The 15,211-nt window shown below is 42.5% G+C and overlaps 1 protein-coding gene across 1 annotated transcript; it reads right to left on the bottom strand.

Moving 5' to 3' along the window:
- Positions 1-9,567: 9,567 nt before the first annotated feature.
- On the bottom strand, positions 9,568-14,649 carry crabp2a (cellular retinoic acid binding protein 2, a). Its single transcript, XM_076970833.1, has 4 exons — positions 14,284-14,649; positions 11,287-11,465; positions 10,883-10,999; positions 9,568-10,725 (listed from the first exon to the last, which is right to left on the bottom strand). Exons 1-4 carry the CDS (start codon positions 14,363-14,365, stop codon positions 10,675-10,677), a joined length of 429 nt encoding a protein of 142 aa, XP_076826948.1. The 5' UTR covers positions 14,366-14,649; the 3' UTR covers positions 9,568-10,674.
- Between the last annotated feature and the right edge of the window lie 562 nt (positions 14,650-15,211).

Raw genomic sequence — 15,211 nt, 5'->3', positions numbered from 1 at the left:
ATCTGCAGAGTGCCTCAGGGTACTTTTTAGAAGTTTAGAAGAGCCAGCTAGGGATAATGAAATCCTGTTGCAGCTTCTTTAAAATAAAGTACACATGTGCAAGTCATGGATCAAATCCTCCAGATAACACATTTAATTAATGGGGGCAGTCATGGTCCTGTGGTAGGGAACTGGTCTTGTGGCCGGAAGGTCATGGGTTCGATTCCCAGGCCTGAGGCCATGACTGAGGTGCCCTTGAGCAAAGCACCTAACCCCAATTGCTCCTCGTGCGCAGGGCTAGGGCTGCCCACCGCTCTGGGCATGTGTGCACCACAGCCCCCTAGTAATCACTAGTGTGTGTTTGTGTGTGTGTTCTAATTGCACAGATAGGTAAATGTGGAGGACAAATTTCGATTGCGGTGTAAATTCACAATTGACAAATATGGCACATTTCATTTCATTAATGCCATAGTTAGGTGGGTCACAGGGATGGAGAGTTGCTTGAAAATGAACAAACAGTTGCTACAGTTCAGTGATTGGGGGCAGCCGCTAGCAAACCAGTTTCCTCAGAGAAATGTTGCAAGTTCTATTAACAAGGTAGGGGACAGAGTTGATTATTGCTTTAAATTAAATAAACAATAATAACAATAAAAAAGTCCAACAAAATGCATAAGCCTGAATACATAAATACATACATAACTCTTCTCAGTTAGTAGAACCCAGATGTTAAAAAACAGCTTGTGCAAATCATTCAGCAGCTAGAACAGTTTATGCAATCAAACCCACTCCACTAAATTTGATGCAGTACTAACAAACCTGTGGGTCTCAGTTTCCTCCATTTTGTTATGGGTTTAACTGGGGCATAGTTAAGTTAAAGCAGTATTCTGTAGAGCTGACAAAGAAAGACCATAGATGATACCATAGGACCCAGTTATTAAACCGTGATGAAATGTAGACAATGTTGCAGAAGTATTCCATGGATCTTTGATGCCAGGAAGGTGACCAAAAACAGCAGGTTGAATTTTGCCATATGCTTGGATCTGGGAGATGGGTGTAGAAGTACTTGGAGGGGCCATCCACACCACATTTGATGATCTTTCCTAGGCAAGTAGTCACATGGCCTCCAGGTGTAGCACCAGAACCAAATTGTATAAGTCAAATTTGCTGTAATTTAGGTTCCACTCATCCCCTTACATTTAGTTTTTCTATCCCTATTATCCATGTTCCAAGCCAAGCCAATTCTAATACATGGATAAAACTAAATCAATAGAAGGTGAAGAAACAGGTATGTTAAGCACATTCTACAAACAAGAAAATAATGGAGTTGACCCTCAGAAGTGGTATAAAACAAAGAACTTGAACCTGCCATGTATAAGTGTACAGTCATAGAATGACTCAATTCTTCATACACCATTCACTATATTGCCACTATATTCGCTCAACTTTCTTGACTTACATATGAGCTTAAGTGACATCCCATTCCTAATCCATAGGGTTCAATATGACGTTGGTCCACCCTGAAACTAGAACAGCTTCAACTCTTCTGGGAAGGCTGTCCACAAGGTTTAGAAGTGTGTTTATGGGGATTTTTGACCATTCTTCCAGAAGCTCATTTGTGAGGTCACATACTGATATTGGACGAGAAGGCCTGGCTCTCAGTCTTTGGTCTAATTCTGCAGACCAGTCAAGTTCATCCACACCTGACTGCCATCCATGTCTTTATGGGCCTTGCTTTGTGCACAGTCATGCTGGAAGAGGAAGGGGCCAGCTCCAAACTGTTCCCACAAAGTTGGGAGAATGGAATTGTCCAAAATCTTTTGGTATGCTGAAACATTCAGAGTTACTTTCACTGGAACTAAGGGGCCAAGCCCCTCCTGAAAATAAACCCCACACCATAATCCCCCCTCCACCAAACTGTACACTTGGCACAATGCAGTCAGACAAGTACCGTTCTTCTGGCAACTGCCAAACCCAGACTTGTCCATCAGTTTGGCAAATGGAGAAGCGTGATTCATCACTCCAGAAAACACACCTCCACTGCTCTAGAGTCCAGTAGCGGCGTGCTTTACACAAAGACACTTTGCATTGCTCTTGGTGATTTATGGCTTGGATACAGCTGCTTGATCATGGAAACCCATTCCATGAAGCTCTCTGCGCAGTCTTCTTGAGCTAATCTGAAGGCCACATGAAGTTGTGACTGTAGTGATTGACTCTGCAGAAAGTTGGCGACCTCTTCGTACTATGTGCTTCAGCATCCGCTGACCCTGCTCCGTCAGTTTATGTGGCCTACCACTGTGTGGCCGAGTTGCTGTTGTTCCCAAACACTTCCAGTTTCTTTTCTTTTCCAGTTCAATCTTTTCTGCCGAATTGTATTCTCCTTGCAGGAAATCCCCCCCAAGTAAAGATTTTGTCACAGATGGTCCAATGTAGACTGGCAAGCTTGTTCTCTTTTTCTTATATACATCAATATGGAGTGTAGGGTTTTTAGTTATTTTTGACTGCCATACCTGCCTGCCTACAGATCACGTGCATCCTTTTTGCTGAAACAGCCTTCTATATAAGCTCTGTCTGTATAAGCTCCGTCTATATAAGCCTGTGGTCAGTTCAGGACAACTTTAGATTACTACCCTTGATCTTTACATAGTCCTCTCATTTTATTGCGTAAGCAGCTCAACATGTGTGTAGGCAAAAATTAGCTTGAAAAGATGAATAGACCAGTCTATGGTACCATGTAGACCATGCAGTCAGTATGATTAAAAAGCCTACCAATGCTTTTATTTCCTCAGGAAGTTAAAATATGCTGTCAGGTCCTGACCGCATTTTACAGTTGTTTTGTCGAGATTCTACTAACATCATACTACTACTACTACTACTAACACAGGCTTTTAGCAGGCGGGCTTTTAGCAGATGGATATTAGGCAGATGGGCTTTAGGCAGACTGGCATTTCATAGACAGGCTTTATGCAGACGGGCTTTTAGCAGACAGGCTTTATGCAGATGCGTTATTTGGCCTCCTCCCCTTAGGTGGAAGACTGAGAAGCATCAGCGACAGAACCACAAAGCTTACAAGCAGCTTCTTCCCTGAGCAGAGGTGTCAATTCCAGGTTCAGAAAGTAAAAGTCCTCACCAGGATTTTGCTCAAGCTTGCTAGATTTTCTAACTAGTGCAGTCCAGGTAAACTCAACACAATCCAGGAAGCCTGAGCAAAATTCTGGTGAGGACTTTTACTTTTTGAACCTGGAATTGACACCTCTGTCCCTGAGGCAGTAAGACTTGTAAAGTCCTGTTCCGGTGAAGGACCTCTCTCTGTTTCCCTTGTTGTGCAGTGGATACCATGCCACTATGTCCATGCTGCTACACTGCAATCCTGTTGTCACTTTGTTCTGAAATGATACAGGTGATATCTTCAGTGGCAGACTTAGCAATTTGGGTGCTCAAGGCGAAATTAGCTAGGGGGCCCATCAACATTAATATGCTAGTCAGGGGGCCCCTACAGTGGGCTGCAGTGGGAGGGGCTCAAGGCAGTTGCCTAGCCACGCCTCTATGCAAAGACCGCAATTGGATATCATAACATTACATTTACAGACATACATATAGCCTACATACGAAATTACATGTAAAAACAAATACTGCATAAAAAAGGATATTGTAGTAATCAACAGTGTTGGGAACGTTACTTAAAAAAAGTTATTAGTTATAGTTACTCACTACTTGTTCAAAAAAGTAACTGAGTTAGTAACTGAATTACTCTATAATAAAAGTAACTCGTTACCAGGGAAAGTAACTATTTGCGTTACAGTTAAAAAAAAGTTATACGCCGATGAATAAGGATTTTTTTTTGAAAAAGCAGTTTTCACAGTCAGTTGAAATGAGTAGATCAGAAAGGTGTTTAACTTTTGATATTTATTGCACATCCACAGACCAGTGCAGGATAAAATCCTTTAAAATCCCAAATCTTTGTAAAAAAAAAAAAGCAAAAGTAAACAGTTACACTATATAAAGTGCATTTACATCTATCAAATTTAATTAAATTCTCTCAACCTGAGACAACTGGTTTGTTCACAACAGAAGTAAACTTAACAATAAAACCTCTATTCTTAATTAAATAAATCAAATACCCAGTCTGGTAGACATTAAGGAACTTCAAGTATTTTCTTAAATAATGTTTATATCGCCACCTTGAAAATGCAAATTTTTCTTCGGCTTGCTCCTGTGTCGCGTGTCTCTCCGTGTCACTGGCGTGCTTGATCGCGCGTGTAAAAACACTGGCTCTGATTCGCTTACTGACTTGTTAAGTTAAACAGGTGTTACACCGAGAACTGTTACTCCTCACTAGCCTGGACAGCGGTCCGCTACTGTTAGTATATTAATATATAGTAACGCACCGCTTTTAATGACCAGTAACGTCAACGGCGTTGTAACGACAGGAAAAGTAATTAATTATATTATCCCGTTACTGACAAAATGACGCCGTTACCTAACGCCGTTATTTTTAACGGCGTTATTCGCAACACTGGTAATCAACATGTTTTTAATGTACCAGTAATATTTATTAACCTACTCCATATACAAGCACACCGACCCGGGTTTTTTTTTGTTGTTTGCTTGTTTTTTTTTTTTTGTTTGTTTCTTTGTTTGTTTTTTTGTATTCAGTAATAACAATTGTGGCTCTCCTAGAAGTGCGCTTCTCTAAAATGCATATCAAACATACTGACAAATAGCCTTTTCTCCTAGTATGTTCCTTGGTTATTACCATTTCCTTGTATTTCATCGGTTTATTCGTTTTATTCAGATAAATCCGCACGTGCAGATATGACCCGGACAGTAAGTTCCGCATTTTGGCCACATGAGGGCGAAAGAGCTTTATTGCTCAATGTCGGTCTCACGAGCGAGCCAGTTTCGGTCAGGCACATGACACTGTTCTGCTGAGGTTACAGGATCACGTTTGGTTTTGTTGGTTAGCTAGCATCTTTGGTTTTTCTTGATTATCAACTATTTGAGCCATTCATATTCGACAGTTTTCAAGGAACGATGCCAGACTATTTTCACCTCACAACCTTACACAAACAAGTCTTCATACTTTTGACTGCACTGAATTGTGCAAGTCACCTGCAGAATTGTGCAAACATGTTTAATGTTGTTTGTTTCCAAGGCTATGTCACGCAGATAACAGGTGTGGGGTGTGAGTTAAATTTCCTGTTCTGTAGCAGGCTACTGTAAGGACACCTTACAGTATCTGCCAATGTGTGGGGTTAATTTCAGTCTTATTCTGTCTAGGAATGCAAGCTTAATTGGTTGAAGGGAGGAGCCATGTGAAAATCACACACAAAGAAACAATAGTTATTACCATTAATACTGAATGAAGCCCCATTCTCATGAATCTGTGCTGTGGTTTTTAGTTTATATTGTATGATCATGGGAAGCGGTGTTCCTGTACAGTGGGCCCTGCAGGGCCTGAGAGTAGAGGAGATGATGTGTGTGTGTATGCGTGCATGTGTTTGCTCGTTTTAGGTGTTGCGTGTGAACACTGTTGTTTTATTATATGTGTGAGGCACATGAGTCAGAGTTCAAATCTTGCCCATCCAGTTGATATCATTTAATTCAAATCACTGTCATTGTGTTAGTACTGCCAGTGCCAGTGGGAGTGAATCCACACACATAAGAAGGTATATGGACAAGGATTCCAAACAAAGCAAACTGCCTCTGCGTCTATGGTGTCTTCTTACTACCTCTATATACATTATTATTGCACAGACATAGACATACACAGAGAATTAGCAAAAGAGTGAATCTGCCTTGCATGGAGATGACTAAAAGACATGGAATATGAAACCTTGACTACCAGCTGAAAACTATGTGTCATCTGTTTACAAGTTCAAGCTATTCAACTGTATCTGTTGTACAACTAATTACAGTATTCATGCATTGGCTGCTTATAATGTCCACTAACGGCGTTACACAAACAAGCCCACGCACACCCACACGTGTATGGTTTTTTGGATGCGTGTCTGTGCAGATTGATAGATTTGAGGTTATTGTTGAGTGAGCCACATGTGTTTTTTTAAGACATACTACCCCAGCTGAATGCATCTTAAGTAATTGCATAATTGTCTGCTAATCCTACCTGTCATCATTAGTTCATTGCATCACCCTTTAATCCTGCATTTTCAGGGAGCAGGTTCTTATTTGACTGGTTTCAGTGGTGACATGGTTCGTGTCTTTCTCAGATGTTGAAGCACATAAGTTGTTCTACAAATTCACTTGTATGACCAATATACATTGTGAATGTTCTATAACATGCTCTCTTGTGAATTCTGTGAATTGCAGTTATATTTTAGCATTGCACCACAGCAAAATAAGAACTGTTTTGAACCATGTACTGTATCCAAACTAATCAGCTCATTAGCCTTAAAATATTTAGTGTATCAATAATTATAGGTCCTATATACAGTACATCAATAATTTAATGTATCACTAAATACTGTAAATGCTGTTCATCTTTATTCCCCTTGTAGTCTGATCACAGGGACCTCTACACTTACACTATTGTCCTCTGATGTTGTACAAGCCATTGTGAAGCTTGAGCTTATGCAGGTTATGTACTTGTGTGTGTGTGTGTGTGTGTGTGTGTGTGTGTGTGTGTGTGTGTGTGTGTGTGCGTGTGTGTGTAGATGTGTGTCTACATGTTCACACATCTCTGCAATACCGCAGTGAAACCCACATGAACAGTAACCTTTTTAAGCTGCAGGTTGCTCATATAATCTGATGTATAAAGCTGTCATGAGTCGATGAGGTCAACTCTGCAGGCGTTTAATTATATATATACTCCTGACCTGCTCCTCTCTCTCTGCTGTTTATATTTTGCTCTGAAGCACCTGATCTGCCGTCAGCCTCTAAATCCGGGATATGATTTCATGTTTGGCTGCCTCTGAAGCAGAACACATAATACCCCAGCACGCGCAGGAATACTGTAATTAGTTCGTATAACAATTACGGGTGAATCGCGGAACAATACTGGGTACGGCTCGAATTTGTAAACCGCAGTCGAGTTTTTGGCCAGTAGCGAAGTCTTCATCCGCAACTTCCGTGTGACTCCGTTGTCCGCACCTCCGTGCGGGGCAGACGCGCTCACTTGCAAAGTCTGGAACCGGCGAGTCTTCCCTGTTAGTGCCTGTTTTCGCAGCACCGCGAGAAATTTATCAGACCGCTTTTCCCCGGAATCAAATACTGAAGTGTGTGTCACGGGCTGCGTACATAGCATGTGGGGAGCGAGTGTGAATGTCATACTGTAATGCGTGCGTGCGTGCGTGCGGGTGTGAGTGAGAAAGAGTTCATGTTTGACTGGCAGGTCTGTGGGTGGGGCCAGGTGTGATCCTCTCACTAATAGCGGGAGACTGTGTGACGTCCAGTGCTCCATACACAAATACCTATACGCACACGTATATTCAATTAAAACACACATATGCATTTTTATATCTTTTACACATTGTCCAGCTGCCAAATGCTACTACATCCTTTGAAAACTTGTGTCTTGTTTCAATAATGTGTGGGATTTACAGGGTACTTTCTTTGACAACTGGTGTTTGTGCATGTAAAGTGTTAATGTGTGTGTGTGTGTGTGTGTGTGTGTGTGTGTGTGTGTGTGTGTGTGTGTGGGTGTGTGTGTGTGTGTGCTTGCATCTGTGTGTGTCTGTGTCTGTGTGTGTCTGTGGGTGTGTGTGTTATATATATATATGTTATGTGCAGAGGCGGTCTTTGCATAGAGACATTGCTAGGCAATTGCCTTGGGCCCCTCCTACTGTAGGGGGCCCCTGACTAGCTAATTTATTTCTCGCATATTAATGTTGATGGGCCCCTTAGCTAAATTCGCCTTGAGCACCCAAATTGCTAAGTCCGCCACTGGTTATGTGTGTATTCTTTGGTCTGCCCACGAAAAAGTTAAACCTATAAAACATTTTAACAGGCCCAAAGGTTTTAATGTTTTTAAGATAAACAAATCACACAGATGCTGATGACAGTGTAATTGTTGTTTGTGCTCAGATTGAAAGTGTGTATTTAAGATCTGTGTAAAGTTGAAGGTGTGTGTGTCACTTAAGTGTTTGAAGAGTTGCCTTCTTTGTTTATGTTAATATCATGTGTATGTGCTTAAAGACCTGATGAATATGTGTGTAGTTTTATGGTCTGAGTACATAGTGTGAGTGTTTGATGATACATATAAAGGTTGTGCAAAATGTGTGTGTTTGCTTTGGTATGTGTTTGAGAGAGAGCCTGGAGGGGTTGAACATGGAGAGGCAGCTGCCTTTTACTGCCCCAGGGAGTAATAAAGGATATGGGAGAGGGGCAGTTATTTGGCCCTTTTATAGGGGCAAAAGGTAGAGAGAAGGCCTTTTTTTATTAGGGTCACACAGTAACCAAGCACAGCTGCAGGCATCAGCCCCCAAACCATTCCACATTCCTCCATCGCCTCTATGTTCTGCACACCGCACCATTCTCCACACCAGCACATTCACAGCGAGCTTTTGCACAAAGAATGTTCCCATCTGAACACGGCAGTCATTAACCTTTCTGTGCGCGGCTCTCACTAAAAAGTCAAAGAGATGAACCCAGTTTGCTGGGAAATAAAGGCAATAAAATACTTTGGGCCTCATGAGTGCCGGGTGTCTGTTTCTTGCTTGTTTCTTGCTTTTCAAGTCCCTATAATGAGCCTGCTCCTTATTATTAAACACATCTGCAGTAAATCATCTCCACCTTCTAATCCCAGTGGTATTTCCTGGCCTGCAGGATCTGCTCTTCATGGACGGCCTGCTCTATGGCCGAACCTGGTTCCAGGTCCACATCATCTCATTGGCCAGGATCGCTGCTCCACCTATCACATCTGTACTATTGCCATAGAATTGGATGCCTCCCTTATGAATCAGATATCAGAAGGATATCTTATTCAGGAATGAATAGAAATCTGAACTTCAACCAAATGTTCTGTCTTGAGTTTTGGAATACAGCGTAATGAGTTAAACATGTGGAGCTGCTGGAGCAGATGCAGAGAGTATACTCTGGATCTAGAGAACGAGCTTCAGAAGCTTGAAGCTGAAATGAAGCATGCTAGGACTGAGGAAAGATGAGCGTGTTACTGAAAACACACGAGTTAGAGATGAAAAATGATGGGAGAACATCAGGTGGACAGAGATGATTCTAGTCAGACAGCTGCCAGAAGTACTGAAACAAACCACTTATACTTCTAATTTCAAAAGTCTAAACATACACCGATGCGTTGTGAAGTTAAAAGTCAGTGGCGTTATCACTGGATAGGACTGTTATCACTGGATAGAACTATTATCACTGGATATAACTGTTATCACTGGATAGAACTATTATCACTGGATAGGACTGTTAACCCTGGATGGAACTATTATCACTGAATACAACTGTTATCACTGGATAGAACTATTATCACTGGATAGGATTGTTATCACTGTATAGGACTGTTATCATTGGATTTTACTTTCTCATACTTACTCATAAATGATCATTACCAACCTGTGTGAAATCCTGCAAAACCAATTATTACAGAAATAGGCAGCAAGACACTCATACTAAGAACCTTTTTATTGTTCAAACATAGGCATGAATAATTCATGTTGACAGTATTTAATGTAAAATACACTAAATCTCAAGTTTGAAGTATATACAAAATCTAAAAAAAAACAGAATAGAGCAGGGCAGGTGACAGGAGAGAAACAAGAGAACAAAACAAATGTAAATAAATGGCTAAAAGAACTCTAGAGGTCATATAGTAGAGCATCTACATAACCCCTTCCAAAAACACTCATGTTCACTTAGCACACTCTTACCTAAAATGACTTAATTTCGATCTTTTATCTTGCTGATGAGAAATGGCAACAAACTGGCTCCTATCCTGTTCGAGTATCTGAGAGGGTTAGCCAGGACAGACGAATCATACCAACTACAAATGTGGTTTGGAGTCCAGAGCACATGTTTATCATTGAGGTAGAGTCAGGTAACTTGCTTTCCTCATCAAAGAGCAAACAAACAAATGTAAAACTCTGGAACTCAGCCCCCCCCCCTTTAATCTCTTGTGCCTGTGGTGTCTTCTAACCATTTCTCAACCAGCACAGATCTAACCCAAATATAACATACCTAACAACAATGCTTCCAACCCTAACATTGTACGCCTAAGCCTAATATGGAGTTCCAACAATAACATACTCGCCAGCTCCAATATTCAGATGTTCTTGGAGTGCTGCTCTGGGGTAACATTTTGGTTAATCTCCAAGAACAGAGCTTTACACCACTGTATCAAGCAGAGAAGGCCAACACATATACTGGACAAGACCAGATTTGATTATTTTGAAACCAGACTAAAATCACATTCAGGACAAAGAAGACAAAAAAAACTCCAAAGATGTACTTAATATAACATATGTATCCATTTGGTTGTGAAGTCACAAGTGTGTTAAATCTAAAATGGCTTATATCCAAATACAGCTAGTAAATGAAAAGCACTGGTTAATGTGTAAGTTAATGCATAAGTGGTTGAGGACTTGGGACTGAGCTTTGTTGATAACATGGGTGATAAATGTGCAAATCCTGGAGCCCCCAGGAAGAGTCAGTCTTGGCATGGTTTGTCGGGGGGAGAAAGGCCAAAGGATGAAGACGCTGTTTCTTTTTCCTTCATGTTCACTCTTTGACGTAGACTCTTGTGCATACCACATCACCTGCTGTCATTGTCTGGAAAAAGACACAAAGGGAGAGAGCCACTCTATTCAATGTCCAAGTCCACCTACTGAGAGGTCATTCATATACCAGACTGTTCATTTTGTAGAATTAGAAGAGCTACAACAGTGGTGATAAATAAGCATAACGAGCAACGGTGTGCAAACATTACCAGGATCAGTTCTCCACTGTTGGTTATTTCTCTGGTCCAAGAAGTCTTAGGCCCGCCCCCTTTCTGCAGGGTCTGCTCACAGCTGATCTTCCTGTCCGTCTCCCACCGTGGAAGGCTCTACAGGGAAGGTTCAGTGCTGTTAGAGCAGTCAGCATTACAGTGAGAGGCTGAGGATGAGGAGTAAAGAAACTTTAAGGCAAACAACTCCAAAGAGAGGACAGGATAAAGGGAGCGAAATGTCAAAATGTTGGAAGAGCTGTAATGGCTCTAGTCTGAGAGTAAATGGAGAGTGGTTTGGGCTGGAGACAGGAGAGAAGACCACACTTAGCATTCACCTTCTTCAGCCCTGAACCCTCATGAAGGACATGAAGTACTCTTCTGTTGGTGGGTGTAAGCATGTGTACCGTGCAAGGGCGTCCATCAACGGTGGTCTCGTTAAACTCCTGTCCCACGGTGAACGTCACCTGGGTTGTCCTGACAGAGGTGGAAGTCTTGATGGACAGTGTCTCGTTGTCTTGAGTGATCTCCACCAATGGCTTTGATGCCGCTGCTACAGCGATCTTACGCAACATCACATTCACACCTGAGAACACAAATGGCCAGTCAGGCCGTTAACAGAATGGAACCTGCCAGAGATGTGTGCAGTCCAACTCACACCTGAGGCGTTATCGCTTAGAAAGTGTCAGCACTGTGTAAACCATTTTATGAGCTCTGTAGGACAGATTCCACCATCCACACAGAGCTTTAACTGAATATTTATGAAATATTTATGGAATATTTATGAAGGAGTTACTGACACAGCAGGAGCAGATAGGAGTCACTGAAAATAGAGATCAGTAAAAGCCTATAAGTGGGAATGTGACAAAGAATGTTTAAATGGGACTGAGAACAGCCGCTATCCTGCTGTGAATGAAGGTGGGGAAAGAGTGATGTCATCAGGGTGGGACAGCACCTTTGGCTTCCCCACAGGCACCAACTAATGACATAATCAAATATGATTCCTATGAAAATGGCCCATCAAATAACCTCGCCCTCTTTCTGCACTCCATGTGCACTCACTCGCACACACACACACACACTCATAAACTCACTCACACACACTCACTCACTCACACACACACTCATACACTTGCAGACACACAGTCACACTCATAAACTCACATACACACACATACACTCATTCAAACACACACAGTCACACACACACACACACACACACACACACACACACACATGCATACACTCATTCACACTCACTCATACACATGCACACGTTGAGTCCAAAGACTGGATTATCTCTTGTCCAGGCAAAGATAGATCAATAACCACTTAAGGGAGGTTAAACCACTGTGAAGATGAAGTAGTGTGTGTGGAGTGCAGAGAAAGGGGGAGGTTTTTGGAGTACCTCGAGGGACGTATTAATCTGCTACACCTTCCTGTTGAGGATTGGACAGAGCAGAGTCCAGGCACGGGAAACAAAGAGGGGGTTGTGAAAAAGAGACAGACAAAGGAAAAGAGCAAGAGAGCATTAGAGTGGGAAGAAGAAAAGACTTGATGAAGAAAGTGACTTAATAAAGAAGGTGTCAAGGAATCAGGAGAGGTAAAGAGAGAACAGGAGGACAGAGAGAGGAAGGAGCAGGGAAAACACTATTGGATGCAAAGAGGTCAGGGTTTGTGTGTGTGTGTAGGGGGGGGGGGGGTTGTGTGTGTGTCTGTGTACACACACACGAATTTGTGCTTCGAGCTGAATTTCACACTCTTCCTCTCGCACACATTCCCACCTGTCACCAAGGGTAAATATATACACACACCGAGACACATACAGACATACTCATACACACACACACACGCAGAGGAGACAAAAACTCAAACACACACACAAATGGAGACATGCAAACAAACTCGACAGGTGATAGCTTTTCTTGCCATGAGGGGTCCAAATAACTCTCTCTTATACAAACTGCCACACAGGCAGAGACACAGAGAGCCAGTCACACACACACACACACACACACACACACACACACACACATACACACACACACACACACACACACACACACACAAAGCTAAACACTGGTACCCAACGTGGCAAATTGCTGACGGTGTATTAACTTCTCCCACCAGACCCAGTGGTAGCCGTGTGTACTGTATGTGTCTCAGCTGTTTGCACTTCATGAAGACATCCTCAGAAATTCATCTCCCTGCACATCCTCATACTTATCAACCATCGACACAATGAGGCCAACTCCCCCAGTCTGTACCCGCAGGAATGAACTGGGGAAGGATTACCACACACGGTGACGCTCAGGGTTAATGTCAGGGTCATAGTTCAGGGGTCAGAGGAAGTATTTGAGGAGAGAATAGACGCTGGGGGGCAGGTGGTGGCGACATGCAGCGTCTGTCTGTGCGGCACATGTCTTACTGAGAACAAGAGTTCAGCTTCTCTCCCTACATGACTTGGTTAAGCATCTGAGACAGACAAAGAGTGAGTGAGAGAGAGAGAGAGAGAGAGAGAGAGAGAGAGAGAGAGGGCATCTCTAAATCAATGTGCCCATCAGCCTGTCAGTCACACATTCCTCACATAGACTCACTTGTCCTCATTTTTATGAGGACTTCTCTCATTAAGTGTTTATGTGCATACTTGTATGCATGTACGCGTGTGCCTGTGTGGACTCCAGTCCTATACGTCAGTGTTTTCATATGACACACCCCACACATGCAGGAAAATGTGACCAAATCGTGCCCACAAGCGCGCACGCGCGCACACACACACACACACACACACACACACAAATATGCATGCACACACATCTCTTTCTCTATCACTGTTTCCTCCTTTATGCAACATTTCCTACCCTTTGTGCTCTCTCCCTCTCTCCTGAACCCCCATCAGACATAAAGCCTAATCTGGCCATCACTCTTAGCTCTGGGATAAGCAGTGCCACTAGAGCCCTGATCTTCCTGCACGTCCGCACGTCGACCCATCCCGTGCAGGACACAGCCAAGTCAACCATTTCTGCTTTTCTACTGAGGACAGGAGTGCCACTTCACGGGACTTGAATGAATTAGGGGAAGCAGCCATGCAAATATTCTGTTCTAATCCAAAAACACACCCACACACACACACACACACACACACACACACACACACACAAAGTGTACACAGCACAGATTTCTCAGGACTACTTTATGCAATACTTTATATGTAAACCATATGCATGCAAATGCAAAGAAACAGGCTGGCATTGGATCTGCTATATTTATTAAATTAGACGGGATGAACTTTTTATCATATTTTAATAAGTATATGGAGGGGGGTGGTAGATATAGTTCGAGATTAGAGTAGGTTGCTGGTAAGATCCACACATTGCGTGGATGTAGACAGTACAATCACTTACCCAATGCTTTTAAAAGGTCTTCGAAGTTCTCTGAACTCTTCATTTTCCAGGTACCAGAGAAGTCGGGGACTTTGCGATCCATTTAGTTCCCTTTTTGCGTAACTGTTTGATTTAATTTGTATTTTTGTAGATGCTGTTAATGTGAGGCGGTAGTTCTTCAACAGTTCGTTCCCTAATAACTGAAGTTTATTCTCCGAGCCGCCACGTTAGTGTAGATCGGTGTTCAAATCTTTCTCGAGTTCTGTTGTTTCTTTTTTTTAGTTCAAACAGCCAGGTTGCCAAAGGTAAATTCAAATCTCCAGACCAATATCATAAACTGTATTCGTTGGTAGACTGGATAAGTTGAAAAACTAAGCCTGTTATCCTACTTTAATCGCAAGAGCGCACTCCCTTCTAGGGATAGCTCCGCCCTCAACCAACGCCTGTCAAAACCAAAGCACCAATAATAATTAGAACGGAATATAATTACCATTCAAATGCCCGCCTCCCCCACACCCCCTCTGGAACATGTGCTTTCTTGAATGTGCCCAGTTGCTTTTCAGTTACCGGTTAAATTTCCTAAATATGGCTGTAACGGTGATGTAAATGAAATGGAACGATTACAAATACACATCCAGACTGAAAAACATACATTCCTAGCGTTTGTTTTCAACGGGCGATGGGGGGATGGGGCAATAAGGGGGAGGGGGGGGGTGATGATGGGGTAATACGGTTCTGAAAGGAACAAGTAAGCTAATCCTTTACTAAGCTACATTAGAACATGAGAATATCTTGTTATCCACCGAGATACTGAGACTTGTACCACGGCTGACCGTGAAGGAGTCGTTCAGTCTAGGGAGTTAAGCGCTTTGCGAAATCGCAGCTCCGTAACCAGATCTGCGGACGTCTTATATTTTTTGCGCAAATGTGGAAGCACGTCAGTCAGAAA

Source organism: Brachyhypopomus gauderio, chromosome 13 (genome assembly GCF_052324685.1).
Source record: "Brachyhypopomus gauderio isolate BG-103 chromosome 13, BGAUD_0.2, whole genome shotgun sequence".
Lineage (NCBI taxonomy): Eukaryota > Metazoa > Chordata > Actinopteri > Gymnotiformes > Hypopomidae > Brachyhypopomus > Brachyhypopomus gauderio.
The sequence above is the reverse complement of the archived record's forward strand: the minus strand, read 5'-3'. Positions and strand labels throughout refer to the sequence as shown.

What these genes read in the sequence shown, in the direction of transcription:
- crabp2a (XM_076970833.1), bottom strand. Translation starts at nt 14,365, where the DNA reads ATGGATCGCAAAGTCCCCGACTTCTCTGGTACCTGGAAAATGAAGAGT. An exon ending in AGACCTTTTAAAAGCATTGG is followed by an intron (nt 11,466 to 14,283) that starts GTAAGTGATTGT and finishes TTGTGTTCTCAG; the next exon opens with GTGTGAATGTGATGTTGCGT. An exon ending in TTGATGGACGCCCTTGCACG is followed by an intron (nt 11,000 to 11,286) that starts GTACACATGCTT and finishes CCTTCCCTGTAG; the next exon opens with AGCCTTCCACGGTGGGAGAC.